Consider the following 19,059-nt stretch of genomic DNA (forward strand, 5'->3'; position numbering starts at 1 on the left):
TTGACAAGGTCATGAAGTTGACTCCATTAACAGCTCTTGTGACTGGAATTGCAGAAGGTGTGCTAATTTATCTGAATGGATAACCTTGATCATAGAATCTTCTTATATATCAAGGTGCTTCCCCTGGAATGATAAGACATAAGAGTTACCATTGCTGTAGTCGCGCGCTGTTACTTATAGAGGGGTTGGTTATACACGAACGGCCGCCTGACCTATGTCAAGAAGTATTCAAACCCCACTATACTTTGGAAACTATAGACTTAGATATCAACTTTATAACGTGCGTTGCTTATAAGAGGCACCCTTTTAGGTACTTGTTGTTTCTTATTATCAGGGGTGACAACTTATACTGTACAATGCAATGAAGTGACATCAACCCTTTCGGGAGAAGCACAGCCCTGGCGAAGTTAACGGCTCGCATGATATACATGTCAAAGCCCAAAACCCTGCCGCTATAAGAGACAGCCCAAGATATTCGAAGGGACCCGCGACATGTGAGTACCATGTCTCACGGCGGTGTGAGAGCTAGAGACTGTTGATCTTGTTCGAGTTACCCCATGTTTTATATTACTAGAATACTACTATATTACCTCTAAAAGGAGCAAGGGAAAGAAACAAGCGGCGGCCTCGCCTTACCGCTGCTCCAGGATCGAAGTGTCAAGCACCTGATCCTCCCACGGAGCTGCGCTACGGCCTTGGTCCCCCGCCATCCCCTCCCGATGGTCAGGCTTCGGCGGTGACGGTGTGGGCGCTGCCGTCGGATGACCCGTCTTGGAAGCAGAACTTAGCGACAGCTTGCCCAGCAAGCCCCGCCCCGCTCCGCCGGCGGCAGCGTTGGACACGGTCCGCCTCCTCGACGCGATCATCTCATCCAGATTGACGTCCGACGGCTGGCTATGCCTCCTCCCAAAACCGCCGCCCTCGGCATCCCCACCGCCGGCCGCGGCCGCGCCGCCGGCCCCCTTCGAGGGGTCGACCATGACCTTCGCGTCCTTGACAAACGTCAGAAACAAGGGGTATATAAATGTGACAACCAATAGAACGACGACGACGATGAATGCCGTGTAGATATTCCCTCCCCGGTTGAGGATGGCGTACATGACGAAGGGCCAGAATGCCGGGCCCGACCCGCCCATGGTCAACCATGCGGCGGCGCGCTTTGTCCGCTTTCCCTGGCCGCGGAGCCCGAGTGCGAATATCAGGGGCCAGAGGGGACCCTCTGCGAGGAAGAAGAGGACGATCGGGATAACGAGGAGGTTTGGGTTCCCCGTCGGTTTGAGGACCACGATCAAGAGGGCGAAGAGGACGTTGAGCCCGGCCGAGATGGACAACATGGTCCTGGGAGTCGGTATAAACGGGTTTTTAGGATGCTTCACAGAGAGATAGGCGAGATAGCCAGCAGCAAACCGGGAGACGGCAAAGGCTGTATGGGCAATGAGGAGATAGTCCGGTATTGACAGGCTCATGCCCAGTGGCTTGTCGTCCTTCTCTGAGCCGCCTGCCATGTCGGTGGACGGGGGTGTTGGAAGCAGCGAGGTGACGAGGGTACCGAACCAGATGCTCATGCTCTCCTGAGCAGCGACGTAGGTCCATTGTGCCGCAACCGCAAGGATTATACACCAGGTCCGTAGCGACATGCCGCCAATGCTGCGCTTCTTCGGGTTGACGGGGAGGTTCGTGGCAAGCCGGCCCAGCTCCTTGTCGGTGACTTCTGGGAGCGGCATGTAGTAGAAGAACAGAGCTAAGAGGGCGCAAAACAGGGTGATGGCAAGGTAGGTCCACTGGACGCCGAGGAGGCTCATCGAGGTTGTGTATCCCGCGGTGCCGATGTACTTGAAGAACACCTTCTGGGCCAGGAGCCCGCTCACGACGCTCCCAACACCCTGCACGCCTTGGGCCAGGAGGAGGCGCATCTCCGAGTAGTCTGCCGGGCCGCATAGTGCTATGAAGGGGTTGGCCGCAGTTTCGAGGACGCCGAGGCCAAACCCGACGACGAAGTTGCTGACCATGAAGCCACCGAAGGCATTCAGGACCGCGCTCGGCCAGAACATGATGGTGCCAGTCCCGTAGATGAGCAGGCCCACGATGAATGTCACCTTGAAGCCGCCGACGCTCTCTGCCCCACGGCCACGGTCTCTTCGTTTGTAGCGATGGTGCTCATCGTGCCTGAGGAGCCACTCGCCGACCAAGAGCGGACCAAAGAAGTACCCTCCGCCGAAGTAAACACTGGTCAACCCCAATGCCTCTGCGGTTGTCATGTTGCCGACAGCAGCGACGACGTTGTTCAGTGTGTTCAAGAGACCATAAGAGAATCCCCACATGAGGAATAGTATGGTCACAAGTGTGCAATACCTCCAAGATTCTGTGACCGATACCTTCAGCATGCTCTTCGGCCGCTTCATGTTTACGAAGCCGAAGTAGACCGAGTTTTCCTGCTTAGGACCTGCTGCTCCGAAGGTGGAAGTACTCGGCACCCGACCATCTGGCCGATGCTGCGCGCTGCCTTGCTGACTCACGCGGTCTGCTTTGGAACCCGTGGCTCTAAGGAAGTCCCGCATTGAGAGTTCCTCCGAGTGGTGGCTCCCCTCGACGTGGGCTTCATCGGGGATGATGATTGGTTGACTATATGCCGTTCGACGCTGGCTGCTATCTGAGCTGTCCTGATTCGGCGTAGCAGTCGATGTCATTTTGCTCTCCTGCTCCTCGGAGCTCCGGCGTGTCCTGTTGGGGCCGACGAGCATGGCAGGTAGGATCCTGGTAACAAGAGGTTTGAGTGTGGGAACACAGGCGCAAGTAATCCCAATGTTGACTTCCACGGCGGACCACATCAGTGAGAGGGAGGCGTTCCACGAGAAGTCTACAGTGTCGCCAAACAGGGCCGAAGGTTGATTTGAAATGGAAGTGGGAGCGTTTGAGATGGCGCGCTGGAGGTAGTATATCCTCACAACATCGACAATGGTGATGAAAACGCCGACAGCGAAGGTCAAGACGAGGATCGTTTTCTGCCGTGGCGGCAATCTCATGCCCGTTATCACGGGTATCGGGAGTGCCAGGATGGCGAGATCGGTGACGATGTTGACAGGCGCAGAACAGATGAACTCGGTCAGGAGAGGAAGGCAGGTAGCGCCGACTTTGGGTTTCCATGAAGCATCGACGGGCCGGCATTGGAAGATGTTCATGAGAGTGAGAATCGTGCCCGCGACATTGACAATGACGAGGACGGCCCAAGACGCCATACGGAGGATCTTCTGCGTGTTCTTGGACAGACGGAGATAAAAGATCAAGATGGAGGTCTTGGTGGCCATCAGGGCGGGATTCTGCGCCACGGATCAGCGCGGATTCTGCCGAGTCCACGAAGGGGCACTTACATAAAGGATTGAGAAGACATATTCGCACGTCCTCAATCCAACCCTATTGTCAGGCTCGATGTTGGCATCGTGGCGGCCCAACCCCCTACTTGTTCCAAGATTGATTGTGAAGCTCAGGAAGAAGGCGAGCAGCCAGGCAACGACCATGAAGTAGTCGTCATAGGTGAAATGTTTAACAATACCGATGCGCGAAATCATCCGTGACGCGACAAAGACCGAGGCCAAGACCAAGGTAGCTGTCGTGACGGCGAAGACGGCAGGTCCCCGGTCAGGAAAACCGTCCTCCATCTCCGACATGGCGAGCTCGACTGCCTGCCGGCCAGAGCCAGAGGTACCTAAGGTGGTTGGTGGTAAATCCGACTACCAGCTTCTCGCCATACTGCTCCTAATGGGGACATGAGAGCAGAACCCTGCGTGCTCAATCAGGAAACCGGTCGATGAGGCAACAAGGTCCTATGCGTATGACCCCTCGGTCCTTAACGAGGGCAGCTGGCCAAGTTTGCATCGCGAGGGCTAGGTGCCCGCATCACAGTTGTCTGTTGGGAAGGAATGTGCTAGAGCGAGAAACCGATTTGCGAACAATACAGCTGAAAGTGAGACTCGGTTATTTTTTTGCAAGAAAAAAACAATAATGGTGTAGTTCCATCAGGCGTGGGGGGGCTCAGTCATGACAAAAGTGCTAATCTGCGGGACGTGCGCTAAAAATATAGCCCAAGGAGAATGAATCGGCAACAAATGTTTCCCTGACGTTAGGCAGTAATTCAGAACCACAAAAAAATCTTCAATGTGAGAACAAACTGCCAATCATGAGCGCCCAAATGCCTACCTAGCCATGCTAGGATCTTGAACACACGTGGATTCTTGCGGAAACACTCAACACAACTCGGCACCTTCCTAGTTACCCCGCACAGGACTCGAAGCGCCACCACCTCATTTTCGCAAAGTTGAAGTGGGGCACCCAATTGGGCGGTACCTTAATAAAGGACAGTGGCTGGCAACAACCCGTTTTCTCCCCGCTGCGCTGGTACGAAGTACGAAGGGTCGGTGGCAATTGATCAACGCGATTCTGCCCCCGTTGAATTCCCGGTTGGTAATGATGTCATATTTTGTCTACCGCTTTCCGGCTCCCACCACCATTTAGTCGGCGGCGACCGCCTTATCTCCTCGGACAAATGGGCAAGTTTGCGATGCCGGAATCTGCAGCACATCACCTGCACTGCTACTTCAGCCCCCTCACTGATTTGGCAATTGGCAGGGCGTTCTGTGGCGTTTAATGCCTCACTCGTATCCCCCGCGTTTGTATGACTCAGCCATGCCAGTAGTCGGGCTCGCTGCCAACAAAAAAACGCGGACTGCGAAACACAATATCCCCTATCAAATCTACTTCACTAGCCAAAACCCATACTTTTTCAACAGAAACCAATTCCTCACAATACGCTTTACAACCAAATAAAAGGTGCTGTACAATAATTCAAATATCAGAGAATATTTGACAGCCTTGAATTCCTTTTTACTGTTTTTTAAAGAGTTTTTAGACGCTCAGTGAAATTGGAATAGTTTCGCAGTGCGCGTTTTTTTGTTGGCAGCGAGTCGGGAAAACGTTCAACGGATTCAATTGTCTGTGGGGTTGGCTCGCAATGAGAAATGATCTGATGATGTAGTTGTGATCGTCCGGGTAATACTGCCGATCGGCGCAGGTCAGAACAGCCAGGATAAATTTAGGAATGTGACTTGCCCGTCAGCCGGGTAGGCGTGGTAGGTATGTACTAATTAGGAGGTGATAATCCCCACGGGACTACTCTTATCTATCTTTCTTCATGCATCAGTCCGAATATCACAATTCAATGCTTCACTACCAAGATTGTAGAAATTGTAAGTCTGCGCGGCTTCGAGGTCCCAGACCTTCCAAGACTCTGGTGGAGGGATGAATGAATGTTCATGACTAGTAAGGGTTTCGAGAGAGGTTAGGGGCTCCGGGAACAAGAGCATCCACATAGACCACGATTCACGCATGTATAGTACCTGATTCGGGGCATGATCACACACACTAGGCAGGAACCACGGCCCAGTTGTCCTGCTTCTACACCTGTACATACATAGTAGGATCTGCTTCTATGTGCATAGACTGGTGGGCTATACCTCTCGAGGAAGAATCCAAGACGAGGTTGGTTGCCAAACAGCGATTCCCAGCGCCTAATCAATCCCACGGTTTGCTCCCCAGACCGCGAAAACAAAAAGGGCACAAGTATCCATCACAACTCCTTTTCATCGAAAGGCAAATGCCCCGTATCCAGCAGCCGTCAACGCTGCTCGAGTCCGGTACTCCAAACCCGCTTTCCATAATTCCAGCTCCTTGTCGTAAAGTCGAGTCGAGTCGAGTCGTTGATCGAGAAATGGCTACAACGCTGAATTAAAAAGGTCACGCCAGTATCGCTAGGAAGTATTATGGGGTAGCCATATCCATAGCCTTTTAGTTAGGTCCCTTCGCTCGACGTTGCAAGTCAAAAGGATAACCCCACCAGAATATCGTGAGTAAAGGAGCCACTACTCCAGATGCCCAAAAAAACAGATCGCACAGTCAGGGTCAACGTAATATCCCATAACTGCCCGGAAAGGCGTTTCAGCCTGCGTTGGAGCCACCAGCCAGGAAGAAATCCAACTCGTTGCCCTGGCCCCTGACGGACTCGTTCTCGGCCAGTTGTTCGAGGAGGCTGAGGAACGGGTCTTTCTCCTCCACCGATCCAGTCCCGGTGCTGCCGTTGTGGCTCCTGTCGCCAGGGCTAGAGACCACGGGCGGTCTGTTGCTGTTGCCGCCCTCGTCGGCATGCCACGGGGCCGGGCTCGAGAACGGGTTGGTGGGCATCCCTCCGAACATCGGGTCGTAGGGCGACTGGGCCTGCATACTGTGGCCGTGGGATCCGAGGAGGGACGAGTGGAGCTGGGCGTAGCCGTACTGGGGACTGAATGGCGTGTTCGAAAGATCGGGCATGGGATGGCCGGTGGGTGCTCGATGGGGCGGAGGGGGGATGGCGAACCCTGCCGCTGCGGCTGCAGCAACGGCGGCGTCGTTGGCGGCGGTCTCGTTCATAGACCCCTGAAGGCCATTCATGTGCTGGTGATGTGCATGCAGCTCGTGCTGCGGAGGAAGGGAGGTAGGTGTGTGCAGCATCCCCGGGGAAGGTTGTAGGAGAAGGGACGTAGTCGAGAGGTCGCTGTGGTTAGGGTGAGATGCCGTCGGCAAGCCAGAGGTTGGTGGTGGGTTGAGACTACTAGTTGGGGGGGGGAGGCTCTTCAGGTCGGGACGCTTTCGACCTGAGGGGCCAGTATTCTTCCGTTTCAGGTTCGGTCGTTCTGGCTCAGCGGTTGTCTCATCTGCACGAGGGGCGTAAAAGTCATTACCCGCGTAGGCATCAGGGATGAAGTCGACAATAACATCCGAAAGGCTGAGGTTCGCGGCATCGAAACTGAACGTTTGGCCGCCTGGGCCCCCAATGTTGGAGTACCTGTCGAAGAAATCCTCGAGATGGAACACGGGCGAGTAGCGCATCGGGTTGTTCTCCAGGCTCTTGACGAGCTCGGAATGTGCGTTGTAGATGCCTTGTAGAGTCTCGCGCTGGTGTTGGACGCTGGCCCAAGCATATCGCAGTTCGCTCAGTTGCTGCATTGCCCGCGAGAGAAACTCGGCTGAGGAGCTGAAGACATTCATCTCACCCCCGCTGGCGTTCTTGCTGTAATGTGCGCCATGGATGTGAACTGTGCCTGCAGTGCAGATACAATAGCCCACAAAGGCTGGCCATTCTATTGTTGCGGCCTGTCTTCCGAGTTCCACGAGCTCTGCGATCGCATTGGCATGCAAGAAGCACATATTTGTCGCCTCGATTTGCCATGACTGGTGCTGTCCGGGGCCGGCAAGCTCGGCAAGATCGATGGGAAGGAATGGCCGATAGATGAGACAGTGGATCAGGTGGTAGATTAGCTTGCCAAGGACGAGGATCGTCGAGTCGGCCTGCCCAAACAAGGTGTCAAGACTGGAGAAGACATCCTCCATGCCGGACGCCCAAACGTCGAGCTCTTGGCGGATCTTGGAGAGGTTGGACAGAGAATGCCAGGGGAAATGCGAATCGCCCTTCACACCCCCTGCCGCGAGATATCTGTTGGTAGTGCCTAGAATGCGGCTGATGTCAACCAGCATCGCGTTGCTCCCCTGAGACTTCTTTCCGCTGCCCTGGAGACACTGCAGATTAGATCCGCTTTGGAAGAACTCGCCCTCTATCGGTGGACCTCCGGGGTTTGGCGACCAGCATGGCAGCCTCAGCAAGATTGTCTTGTCGCCTATGAGGGAGGGGCGCTTCGAGCCACAGGCCATGAACCGATCAAGGAGATAGCAGGTCCAGAACAATCTGCGTCGCATCTCTCGCTCGACGGGCATCACCCGGGCTTGGGCATCCATCTCCCGATGCAGTTCCAACGCCACGGTCATGCCAACCGCACTTGCTGCCGTCCACGTTAGTAAATCATAGGAGCAAGCAACCGGGGAGATCTTACTCAGGAGCATGTAGGCCTTCTTGCCCTTCCCCGCAGCTGTGAATGCGGTAACGAGAAGCAACAATGCCTGGAGCGCGTCCACCGAGGGCTCATCGGTGTCAATTTCATTTCTCGCTTGCGCGGCGTAGCCCTCGCTCAGCTTCACACCAGCTTCATATCCACTGGGGTGAGGTGTGTACCTGGGAGTGTCAGCCAGATGAACCTTATCTTTCTTTTAGTTAGCCACATACCTCGCAGTGACAGCATAGATGGCGTGAACCAGGTAGTTTGGGACCTGGTTAAGCTGCAACCTTTGCCGGAGCGAAGACTCGTCGAGAATATGGAACGGTTTTGCGTGAAAGCGGGCGAAGTAAGTGTCAAGGAGCGCCTCCGTCTGAACACCGGGGGACGGGTTGCTGATCGCAACAGTCTCGTCAGCCTTTCAAAGTGCTTTCTATAAGTCGCGGTAGGCAGTACTAACCTCATGGTAGTGGGAGAGGAGATAGCGGCCTCTCCGTGATCCTGGTCGGCACGGGCCGTGTCAACACCTGGGCTCTGTTCTTTTCCATCCCCTGCCGTGACGTTGGTCGCGGAACCATTTGCTGGCCATTCTTCGTTGGTAGGATCATGACCATTCTCAGAAGTTGGCGTGCCTGGCTCTGCCTTTTTCTGGACCCTCAGCCGCTGTTCCAACCCGTCTACTCTCTTCAGGAGCGCCTCCAATACATCCGTCTTCGGGCCCCTCTTTTTCGGAACGGCGTCTTTGACGGAGGGACAAGCGGGAGTTGATCAGCAGAGTGGACCATGGGCATCTGGCTAACATTCGAATAGATGGAGTAGAAAAGGGGGCCGGGAAAAAAAAGAATAAAACCCCAGCAAGTTTGGTTTGGGATCTGGAGTTACATATACACACACACACATACCGTAAATGCATGGGCATTGGAAAACCTGACACGCCTCGCATGCCGGACGGAGGCGGTTGCACTTGATCTAAGTGAAGGGTTTCAGCGTCCGACGTGCCAGACTGGGGCAAGATCTCAAGAAGATGCCGCACTTGCGTTCCCCACCGGCTTGGCTCTATCTTACCTTGCGCTTCCGGCAGGATTTACAGTTCATTGACTCGCGTGGTTCATTGCTCAACCGGCGGGTTGGCAGCCGCTCAATGCCAACTTGCGGACGCGACATGGCGACGGGGGGAAGAGGGCCCACTGCCGTAGGCTCGAAGGCCTGCACGGTCATGCCCGGGTTCCTTGGAAAATCCACGGTGAAGAGCACACGGACAAGATTGTGTGTGTTCCGTGTCTAGTTGGTCTAGTGGTGCTGCGAGGAAACCCCGAATGCTCGGCCGCTACCGGTCTCGACTGCGCATCGTCGTCAGGACTTAGGGGGAGGAGCGGCCACCAGAGATTCGGGGTCTTAGTATTCGCTACTGGGTTGAGCTGTCTGTCGAGTCGAGCAAGCTGTGGCCGACACGTGTCGATTTCGTATCGCAGTGGTGAATTCGGAGATGTCGACGGAAGAGAGTTGGAGGTGAGATTGTGGGATTCTGGAAAAGAGCAGCCCGGCAAGGCATCTCCACCCCGACAGTCCCAGGCACTAGATAGTAAAGGACGGCGGGGATTTGGGGCGGGACCAGGGGCTTAGACAGGGTTCTCTGAGTGTGGAGTCTAGAGGCTAAGGTACCGCTCGCTGTACGAGCTACGACTAGGTAGGTAATTTATCCAGGTTTTGTCTATTATGTATGTAGTGTATTCCGTAGTAGGGTTGCTTCGGGTGAACCTGCGCAGATGTCGTCGGTTGAGCTTACTACTATGTAGGGATTGAGGCTTTAAAATCGCACGTAATAGCGTAAAAGACTAGGTGGTCTTGCTTGCGGGGATGGCTCGAAGGTACAAGGTATTTCCTGGTTTACATTCTACCTCTGCAGCAACCTAATCACTTCTCGCATCGGTTTTGCCTGCTGGCCCCAAGGTTGGACCGACTCCTCTGAGCTCTTTATTTCTGGACTGATCATCCTTCTTCACAATGCCGAGGGGAAGCAAAGCTGGGGAAATGCAACATTGGATGCATATCGACCAATTAAGACCCAGGGCACGCCGCTTTGTACCTACATAGTAGTACTTGAGACGCGCTTGACGAGATGAAGGGAGCCAGTGTCTTTTGCCGCGCAAATATAACAATTATCCCAAGACGGGCCCATCCGGCCCGCGTTCTGAACTCTCGGCGGCCTTCTAGGGTAGCTGCACTTAGGGATTCTTACACCAAACCGACTGGTGATCTGGTGATGCCAATGGGGAGGAGGGTACCTAGGTACGAATGAAAAGCCACGAGGACATTGAGTTCTGGGGTTGGTGGGTTTCCAGCTGCCTATTGGTGCCAACCAGGGACCCCTACAGATTAGGTACTTACCCCTCATTTCTCGGCCTCGAATCGAGAACGGACGAACTAGCGATGCTCACCAACTGGGTCGAGGTGAGCAAGTGCACATACCTCTCTAGGTAGCCTCTAATAGTTCGGACAGTCGGTGACGGCGCGGGCAATGGGATGGCATACTTAGTTCTGAAGCAAGATAAACTAGATCCGTTTACGGTTCAACACAATATCCTCCTGGAAACGAACCATGTAATAGATATTTGGCATTTCTCTTCGGCAACATGGGTGCGGCTTCCTTCAAAAATACTTGCCCCGCAAACACCGAGTCGGGACATGACCAGCCGACCGACGTTCCCTCCTGTTCGGAGTACATTGTAAACCCTTGCAACTTGACCCCAACTTCTCCAACCCCCTTTGGAGTGTGCATGCAGTGCAGCCCACTGCTGCATTATCAAGAGCTCGGTTTCCAAGTAGGTAGGTATCTTGGATCCTTTCTCCATCTCGATAATGCTCTCTCAGTCCATACCATCATTTAAGACTTTCCATGATATTTGTCCGTTCTGCTTTTGGCTATGCCCCGCGGACCATGGTTTTTCTAACATGATGATTGAAAATAAATACCTTGACATCACTGGCAAAGCTGTGATGGAAGACATATGTGATGTGAAACTAAGCGGGAGAGTCGGAAGGCCCGAGGAGGAGACGATGGTCCAGATAAAACAATGTGTGGTTGACTGAGCTTGGAAAACAGCTGCATAGATATAAGCAAAAAGGAGAAACTAGGTAAATACCTAAACTTTCATACCTCACATAAGGGTTCAAATTTAAACCCGACAGAGAGTAACCTTCGTGATATTGTTTTGTTTTGCGTGGGCAAGGAAGGGCAGAGGGTGCCGTGTAATGGATATCATTATCAAGTTTAGCTTCCTATTTATCCTCATGGGGTCACACTATGATCCGTCTAAATCCCAGCAGACAAAGACTTGATATATAAAATCCTCCAGCTTTGTACGACCCGGTCCCGGGTGTGAGTACGTCGGACCCGCCAACACAATCTGGCAAGTGCGTGAGAGGTGTCTTGGTGACGGCCATGTCCGATTCCCAGGAACCGGTTAATAGAGCCCCCTTCCGCTTGCGAGTCGGACAAAGCTATACGGCACATTCTGGCCCACCAGCAATCTCAACGTCTCGACGGTGGTGAAGGCCGTGACGTCGGCGACCCCGTACGCGGCGAAGCCACTCTGTTCGGCAATGATGCCGGGGTCGCCTCTGCGAGGCACATTCCCATCCGCAAGATCCAGAAACACCTTCCCTTTATAGCCCGAGCCTCTCGAGCCGAAGACCCGAACGAGCATACCGACGAGGTTGCTCTTCTCGGGGCCGAGAGCACTCACGATGACGAACGGAGCCCCCGTTCCGCCACCGTCATCACTGTTCGTCGAGCCAACCATCCGGGCCCGCTGGAGGCTTTCGAGACTGTTAAAGGGTTCAATGGGCAAGTCGCGGGCGAGAGAGGCCGGCGTCCTGAAACCGACGGTGTAGATCTTGCCAACCTTCAGAGCTTTGAGAGCATAGATGACACTTGCTGCATCGTCGGACGAGGATGCGAGGACAACAGCTGCCCGGCCGAAATACGCCGAAGGGGCGAGGTCCCTGGTCAGAGTGCTTAGGATTCCCCGCCACGAGGCATTCTCGAAGATGAGCGAAGTGTTCGGCGGAAGGCCGGATTGTGTTGGCCCATATGCACCAAAGGAGTCGCCATTATGGTGATGTCGAGGGCTCGAGGGTATTGACGGTGGAGCCGACGAGGTGGAACCCAACGAGCCCGACCGCACCACGATGGTGTCGACCATCCCAATAACTTGTGCGGCCTCGCTAAGTATCGGGCCAGTTCCATTGTTTACAGATGGAAAGAAAGAGCTGTTCCCAACGAGGCTGTTAAACGAGACGGGAGGGTTGAGGTAAGCACCGCCAAAGTTCCTCTGGTTGCACCAGGCCTCCATACACCCCGAGTTTCTCGACTGTCTTTCGACGACAGCGAAGTGATGAGGCAGGCCGAGCTCATTGAAGCATTTCTCATAGAAGGGGGCTTGCGGGCTTGTGCCATGTGATGACGGACTGGCGATCCCATATATGCTTTTCTTGGGCAGCTGGCCAAGGAGAGCAAGCGCTTGGTTTATCTCTGCCGCACTCATTTGGCCAGGCGCAGCGATGACGGGAAGCAGCGGGTGGGTGATGGGGGTGAACACTCGGTTGAGGGTGCGGGAAAACTGCCCGGCCTCGCCCATGTTCACGGCCGACAACGGTGGCGAGTTGGGAAATTCTGCCCGGATTTTAGAACGGAAGTATTCCAGTTCGAAATTCTCGTTGTGGTCGTTGATGATTGCAATCATCTTGACGATGTCGGCATACTGTTGTGACTCCAAGAACACCAATTCGGCCTGCTTGGATAGCCATTTGAAAGTCCCAGAGAAATCGTGGAAAGCCGACATGATGCGACTGTTCCCGCGCTTCTCGTAGAGCCTCTTTCTTATCGCTTCTGGCAGCCAGAGTTCGACATCGATGTACTCGACACCCCACTGGATCGCGCGGTACAAGTAGTCGAAGTAGAGGTCCGGATTCTCCATTGGGAACCGGCCATTTTCTCTTGTGCATCTCGTGGTGAAGATGATGGGCAGCTCGGTCTTCTGGCGTAGAAGCATCACCTGCTCGCCGATATAGCTCAGGCTGGGCACTGCGGAAAATGTTCCATCCCCTAACGGTTCTTTGAGGAAATCGACCCGGATCTCCACGGCGTCGGCGCCAACAGTGAGTATGTCCAGATTGGGCAGAGCCGCACGGACATCCGGGAACGTGGTGGAAATGAAATAGGTCCTGGGCTTCGCCATCAGAGTCTCATGATGATTGAGCTGTCCCAGGGTATGTGAGATGAATCGTGACAAATCCCGTCGAAAGAAGGGGGTTTCCGTATACAAGAACTCGTAGTCGCACTGGGCAGAGAGGAAGACGTCTGGAGGCATCCCCAAGTTAACACAATGGGCATTGATCGCCACGACCAACCCCTGATTCCGCGAGGCAATGTCGGCTTTTGCGTTGTCCGCAAGAATCCCAACAACAGATTCCCTGTCGGCAGGAGTAACGTCGTTGAAGCCAGTCCTCAACCGAGATTGCTTCCCCAGTACTTCGGCGAAGACCGATACGATCTTGTCCTGGCCCGGGCCGTACATAATAACCACCACCCTGGTATCTCCTCTTCGTGGTCCGCTTCCAAATGCGCTCCTCGAGGCTACTTGCAGGGCGGCGCCGTCCGTGCTGATATCCACATCGTGGGAGCCGCCATTCATGCTCTTGGGCCGAGCCGGTGTGGGGACCGGCTGGTGCTGCTGTACCGTGGCCATGATTCCGTTGCGGTCTGGGAAGCCGAGGGCTGTGCAAAGCGGTGTCGTCCAACTAAGATCCCTCAGTCTGCGAGATTGTCTTCTCCCCTCCACCAACCTGTCGCGTGCGCTGATCTCGCCCGATACCCCGGATCCGATAATGTAAACTGTTTTGCGAAAGACTCAGCCGGCATGGCAAAATCAAGTCGGGTCAGTGAGGTTGTTGGGACTGCCGGCCACGGCACGCCAACTTTTGCAGGCTTGTCGATTATAGGTAGTTGCTGGGCTCGCAAAGGGGACGAAGACGCAAGAGGCTGTCAGCCAGGGAGGATGCGAGTGCACGTGTGTGGCCAGGTCGTGGGTATTTGTGTCAGGTATATGCGTTTTCCGGGTCGCTCAGTGGGGGGTTCGTCGTGAGGTGCCTGCGACGGCTGAATCCTTGCGATTGGGTTCCGAGAGTTGCGGATGCGATCGACAAAGCGTGGGTGGCCGAAGGTTGCGTTAGGGACGGGAAAGAAGTATGTACCTCTGCTCAACCTACCTCGATGCGATGTTCCCTCCTTGACTAGTCAGAGCTCGGAACCGCTCTGGCAGCAGAGGCTCGAAGCCGTTACGGGTCGCGGCGGCAAGGGCGACGCGGGGGAGGTTCAGAGCATAACTTTAAGCAGAAGCGGCTACAGGCCGAAGTACCGATTTCATGGGGAACAGCTGCAGCATCGAGAAAGGGTTGGAGGCTCAAGTAACAAAAAGGCATTGCCCGCTAGAAGAGAAAGAGGCGATCAGGCGCAAAGGGTCTGGAGCATCCGCATAGCTACGCGGTCGCAATGCCAAGGCTAGCCGCTTTATTTCGCCGATGTTTCGTTTTGCCGTCAGCCAGCAAAGCAGTTGAATGGGTGGAATAGTGGTGATCCCTGAGAAGAGCTTAGAGGCAAGGCAGGCCAGAATTCTGGAGTGGGACTGGGCCCGCTAGACGCCTGTAAGTGGAGGGAAAAAGTCCTGAGGGACAGGGAGGCTGGCTCCACAGCGAGGTACCTGCCTAGGTACAGAACGACATGGGGATCTGCGGGGATGCCCAGCTTGGTGGATCTCCCCAAATGGGCCAAAACCACCCGAGCTCGTCAGCGACCAACTTACCTACAGTCCTACATAGTACACAGTAAGTACAGCTACATAGTAGGCAAGCAGGGTTCTATCATCCTGACCGGCCCGGAATGGTCGGGGTTTCGTTTCGTTTCGACTTCACCTTTCAACCCCAAGGTTATTGCCAATCATTTGGTTTTCTCAAGTCCAATAGCGCAGCCAATGGAGGCATTCGGGTGTTGAGGCCACTGCGCATTGTGGGGAGGGCTGGCTTATGGTGGGGCCAACGATGCGGCTACCAGGGCAAGTTGGCGCCACTTTCGGGGCCCACAGCCACGGCTGCCGCATTTCCCCATTTCTGTAGTTCCGGTGCAGTAATTGTCCACCAATAGCAGTCTTCTGAACACTCTTGACACCGGCCCACCTATGCAGAAAGCAGAAGCTACAGCGTAGACGCAAGCTTTTTCTCCGACTTCAAACTACGTCCCGAGGCTCCTTGCTGGAATCCGTGGAAATGCTTTTTTCGATTCTCATCCGTGTAGGTCCTGTAGGTACCTTCGTAGGTACAGTCGAACGGGGTGAGAACACGCCCGATATATTCCCAGCCCCTATCTGCGATTGCTATCAGCTCTGTTCTTCGTAGCATATAGGGGCGGACCTCCCTAGGTTCCTACTGTGTAGCTATCTTGTGGCCTCATTACGAAGTATACGCATTCCTATCATAACTGAAGATGGAGACATACTATGTAACGACCTCACTACGCAATAGACTAATATAATTCTCCGTGCCTATCAACGGGAGAGTAATCTTGCCCAGGTACCCGAAGTATCTGCCTCGCCATTCGGCTTCCGTCCTGGCCCCTATTCGTAGCCTACAAACACTTGCTCCGCCAAACGGCTCAGCCCATAGGCGACTGACGCTGGCGCGGGTTATCACCGGAATACGACCAAATAGATGACAACAGATAAGGTACATTGTCTTCAGCTCCACTGATTGGGCCGAGTGAACGCTGCAACACGTACTAATCAGTTGCGCAAGCCAAGCAGAGGAGATTCCTGTGAATAGCATTGGTGGATAGAGACGCTGGGGCAAGCCGCGGAGCATCTCTCTTCCTCGTGGAAGAAGATCAGAAGGTCGAAGACCGATGAGTTGCCTCTTTGGTACACACTCATCATCCTCACCATGCCTATCCTCCGAACAGGGACTCAACCCTGCTGCCTTGAATGGTGAACTGGCAAGCGGGAAAACGACGTATAGGGGTCCTGAGGTACAGCAAAGACTTCCACCACCTCGCTCGTTTTACGAAGCCGGAACCCATCGTTCAGAGCCCTTGATTCCAAGCCTGGGATGATGTTGGATCGTTGGTTTCAAGGGCACCCGCCGAGCCCAACCCAAGTTGCTTATGCCCGGCGGCATATTTAGCACAGTGAATCATGCAACGACGATCTTTTTCAATGTCAACTTGGTCAACTGTCCTACAAATCCTACGGAGTCGGACTCCGAAGGGGCCGGATGGGTAGGGCCATTACGCCGAAGGAACAAATAGGCTCTCCCTCTCAGCCCTCTCGCTAAGTCATCGTCATACAGGAACCCCCCTTTACCCCCTTTCCCCCCCCTTTCCCACCTCCACCGATGACCCTCCCTACTTCCACTTGCCTCCCAACCCTCTTTCGATCTCCCTAAAGATACCAACACCCCTCAGTCCCAGTCCCGTCCCAACACCGACCGCCGCCGCCCCAGCTGCCCTCATCCGCCGGTAGCCGCCGGCATCGAGCACCCCGCCGACGCCGACGACCCGCACGTGGCCCAGCGCCCCGGGGTGCTCGTCCAGCATGCGCCTGATCGTCGCCACGTTCCCCAGGGCCAGCGGATGGAGCGGCGCCCCGGCCATGCCGCCGATGCCGGCACCAGGGAGTGAGGGCGTCGGCGAGGCCGGATCGTCGCCACCACCATCACCGGAGCTGAGGACGAGGCACGAGCCGAGCGTGTTGGTCGCCGTGATGAAGCTCAGGGGGCTGGTGCCCTCCGCACCGCCGGCGGTTGAGTCCAGCAGGGCGTCGATGAGGGTCTGATACTCGGCGGCGTGCGTGTACGGGGGCGTCTTGAGCCCGAAGGGCAGGCGGGGGAGGTCGGGGTTGGAGGCGATCAGGCTGCTCAGGACGGTAAGATACTTTGCCAGGGCCATCCCCGAGTAAGCCGGCGGCGGGGCGCCCGGGATGTTAGGGCAACTGAGGTTGATCTCCACTGCGAGGGGGGTGGGGATGTCGCGCTTAGCGGAGGCGATGACCTTGTAGCACTCGGCTACTTCTTCTGGGCTGCCGGTGACAGAGATGATGAAGTATTTGCCTGGGGGAGGGGCTGGGGATTGCGAGCTGGCTATCGTCCTAATAAATCCCAGGTAGCCATCCAGGGAGATGGGACTGTACCCCAGCGTGTTTAGGCTTGCGTTCTCCGGTCCACTGAGAAGGTCACGGTCTCTGGCAACGCTGTGGTGTCCAGTGGTGAAGAAAAGGTGCTGGTGTATGGCGGAATCATGGGCGAAGCCTTGGATGAGCGAGGTCCTCGTTGTGACGGCGCCAGTTGAAGTACAATAATACAAGGCTCGTAAGTCCTCTAACGTAGTTGCCCAAGGGTTGGCCGAGTTCAGGAGTGGGGGCTGCAGATCGAGGACTGGGGGTTGAGATTGCGCCATTATGATACTTTGCTAGATGGCTTCTCTCTTCGGCTGTTTTCAACGCCGGACTATCCCAAGGAAGCACGTACAATCTTAGTCTTTTGACGAGATATGGCCCAACGACGTATACTTGCTACCGAGTCATGGCGTGAGATATATACTCTCGAAGCGGGGTTGATAAGATAAGAGCACACGAGCGGCTCACGAAGCCAGAGTAAAGCAAGCCAGATATATTTTTCCAGTCCCACGCGATAGATTGAGAGTCGGTCGATTCTTCTGGCTTCGTCCTCAGAATGGCGTATCCAACGAGCACTTAGTTCCATTCAAAAGAGATCATCGATCGCCTTGTCAGCGTCTTTCTTGATCAATTCCACCATACCCTAGATCCCAATGTCAGCGTGGAAGTCCCTCGAAGCCGTGATCAACAAACCTTTGGCATGATGGGGTTTCCCTCTGCGTCTATCACGTAGCGGAAAGGCATCTGGGTACTCTCATGCTCATTGAATCGCAACTCTGGAAAGTCTACGTAAGGAATATCTGGCAAGGGAACTAGTCGATGTTGTCAGAACAAGAGTGATGCATTATCCACGACACGAAACGCACCTTTTCCCTCGACAACCAGACGTGTGACTCGCACTGCCGTATCCGTCGTCATCTGCTTCGAGCCAAGACGGCGGCCCTCAAAGCCTTTCTTTCTGAGTTCCGAGGTTCGATCTAGCTAGAAGTTCAGGCTCTGTCCTAAATCATTGGCCACCGAGAACAACAGGGTAATCTTAATCACCTCTAGGAGGGTCGTCGCCTACTACCGGTTAAACATGTGCAACTTGAGTTGACCAAACAGGTCACGACTTACCCAGTATTCCTCCGAAGAGGAAAACATCAAAGGCCGCCCCGTCCTCGGGGGATAGATCTTTTGATGCGGAAGGGTCCAAGAGGCACACCCTCGTCTTATCTTGGGCATAGATCTCTTCAACCCCCCTTGTCTCGGGACGGAAGGCATGAAGCCTTGTCAGGCCCTCAGGCAGCTTGAGGGCCGGCGGCAAAGAAGTTAGGAAAAACTGCCCGTGAGAATCCTGCGTTTCTTGAGCAATGGTGAGATACTCCAGCTCTGACCATGGCCCGAGCTCTTCGTCAAGATGCTCAACAATGAATGTTTTGCCACTGAAAGAACTCATGCTGGAAGAATGCTAGTCGAAGCAGCCAGATCTCGAGCCGAACTGTGAAATTGAGTATCGCGGGGAAGCAATCTTCAACCGAGGACGGGCACTGCGTAAGTGGTGGCTGTTCAGTACGGAATCGGGGCAAACTCAAATTTTCAACAATCGGCGGTGCGGTGCGGGACGGTATCAGTTCGGAGCGGGAGGTATATGGCTGCAGGTCCGATCCGGACCTAATGATACCTTGCTAAAATGTACTATTTAGGTGCATATGGTCACATAAAGGACCATTGACGTTTTCATCCTGAGCAATATTGACCTCTCAGATCCAGGTATCCTTAGCTATGACTGCGAGCAACTTTCCAGATCCGGGTAACAATAAAATGCAAGATGAATCCGTTATTGTGGCGGATGGAAACCACTAATAACAGAAGGCGCATTCCGTTATTGCGCACGGATTATGCACGCCACGGGTCCATGATATGCCGCCAAGGCTAAATAGCCC

The 19,059-nt window shown here is 54.6% G+C and overlaps 5 protein-coding genes across 5 annotated transcripts; all 5 read right to left on the reverse strand.

The window, feature by feature from the left end:
• Window positions 1–632: 632 nt before the first annotated feature.
• Window positions 633–3,665, reverse strand: QBC33DRAFT_575968 (MFS general substrate transporter; the record flags this gene model as incomplete). Its single annotated transcript, XM_060430872.1, has 2 exons — window positions 633–3,317; window positions 3,369–3,665. The coding sequence occupies 2 exons, from the start codon at window positions 3,663–3,665 to the stop codon at window positions 633–635; spliced, it is 2,982 nt and encodes a 993-aa protein (XP_060287363.1).
• Window positions 3,666–5,988: 2,323 nt separating this feature from the next.
• On the reverse strand, window positions 5,989–9,131 carry QBC33DRAFT_445030 (fungal-specific transcription factor domain-containing protein; the record flags this gene model as incomplete). The annotated part of the gene is made up of 6 exons (XM_060424304.1): window positions 5,989–7,862; window positions 7,914–8,092; window positions 8,144–8,308; window positions 8,374–8,653; window positions 8,816–8,882; window positions 8,979–9,131. 6 exons carry the CDS (start codon window positions 9,129–9,131, stop codon window positions 5,989–5,991), a joined length of 2,718 nt encoding a protein of 905 aa, XP_060287364.1.
• Window positions 9,132–10,993: 1,862 nt separating this feature from the next.
• On the reverse strand, window positions 10,994–14,061 carry QBC33DRAFT_234170 (3-dehydroquinate dehydratase). Its single transcript, XM_060422860.1, has one exon. It carries the CDS (start codon window positions 13,661–13,663, stop codon window positions 11,378–11,380), a length of 2,286 nt encoding a protein of 761 aa, XP_060287365.1. The 5' UTR covers window positions 13,664–14,061; the 3' UTR covers window positions 10,994–11,377.
• Window positions 14,062–16,365: 2,304 nt separating this feature from the next.
• On the reverse strand, window positions 16,366–17,415 carry QBC33DRAFT_511940 (putative dihydroorotate oxidase; the record flags this gene model as incomplete). The annotated part of the gene is made up of 1 exon (XM_060425877.1): window positions 16,366–17,415. One exon carries the CDS (start codon window positions 17,413–17,415, stop codon window positions 16,366–16,368), a length of 1,050 nt encoding a protein of 349 aa, XP_060287366.1.
• Window positions 17,416–17,567: 152 nt separating this feature from the next.
• On the reverse strand, window positions 17,568–19,050 carry QBC33DRAFT_234304 (DUF431-domain-containing protein). Its single transcript, XM_060422862.1, has 5 exons — window positions 18,251–19,050; window positions 18,179–18,196; window positions 18,001–18,111; window positions 17,828–17,946; window positions 17,568–17,777 (listed from the first exon to the last, which is right to left on the reverse strand). The coding sequence occupies exons 1-5, from the start codon at window positions 18,570–18,572 to the stop codon at window positions 17,721–17,723; spliced, it is 627 nt and encodes a 208-aa protein (XP_060287367.1). The 5' UTR covers window positions 18,573–19,050; the 3' UTR covers window positions 17,568–17,720.
• Window positions 19,051–19,059: the final 9 nt, after the last annotated feature.

This window comes from Phialemonium atrogriseum, assembly GCF_030411735.1.
Source record: "Phialemonium atrogriseum strain 8032-3 unplaced genomic scaffold QBC33scaffold_3, whole genome shotgun sequence".
NCBI lineage: Eukaryota > Fungi > Ascomycota > Sordariomycetes > Cephalothecales > Cephalothecaceae > Phialemonium > Phialemonium atrogriseum.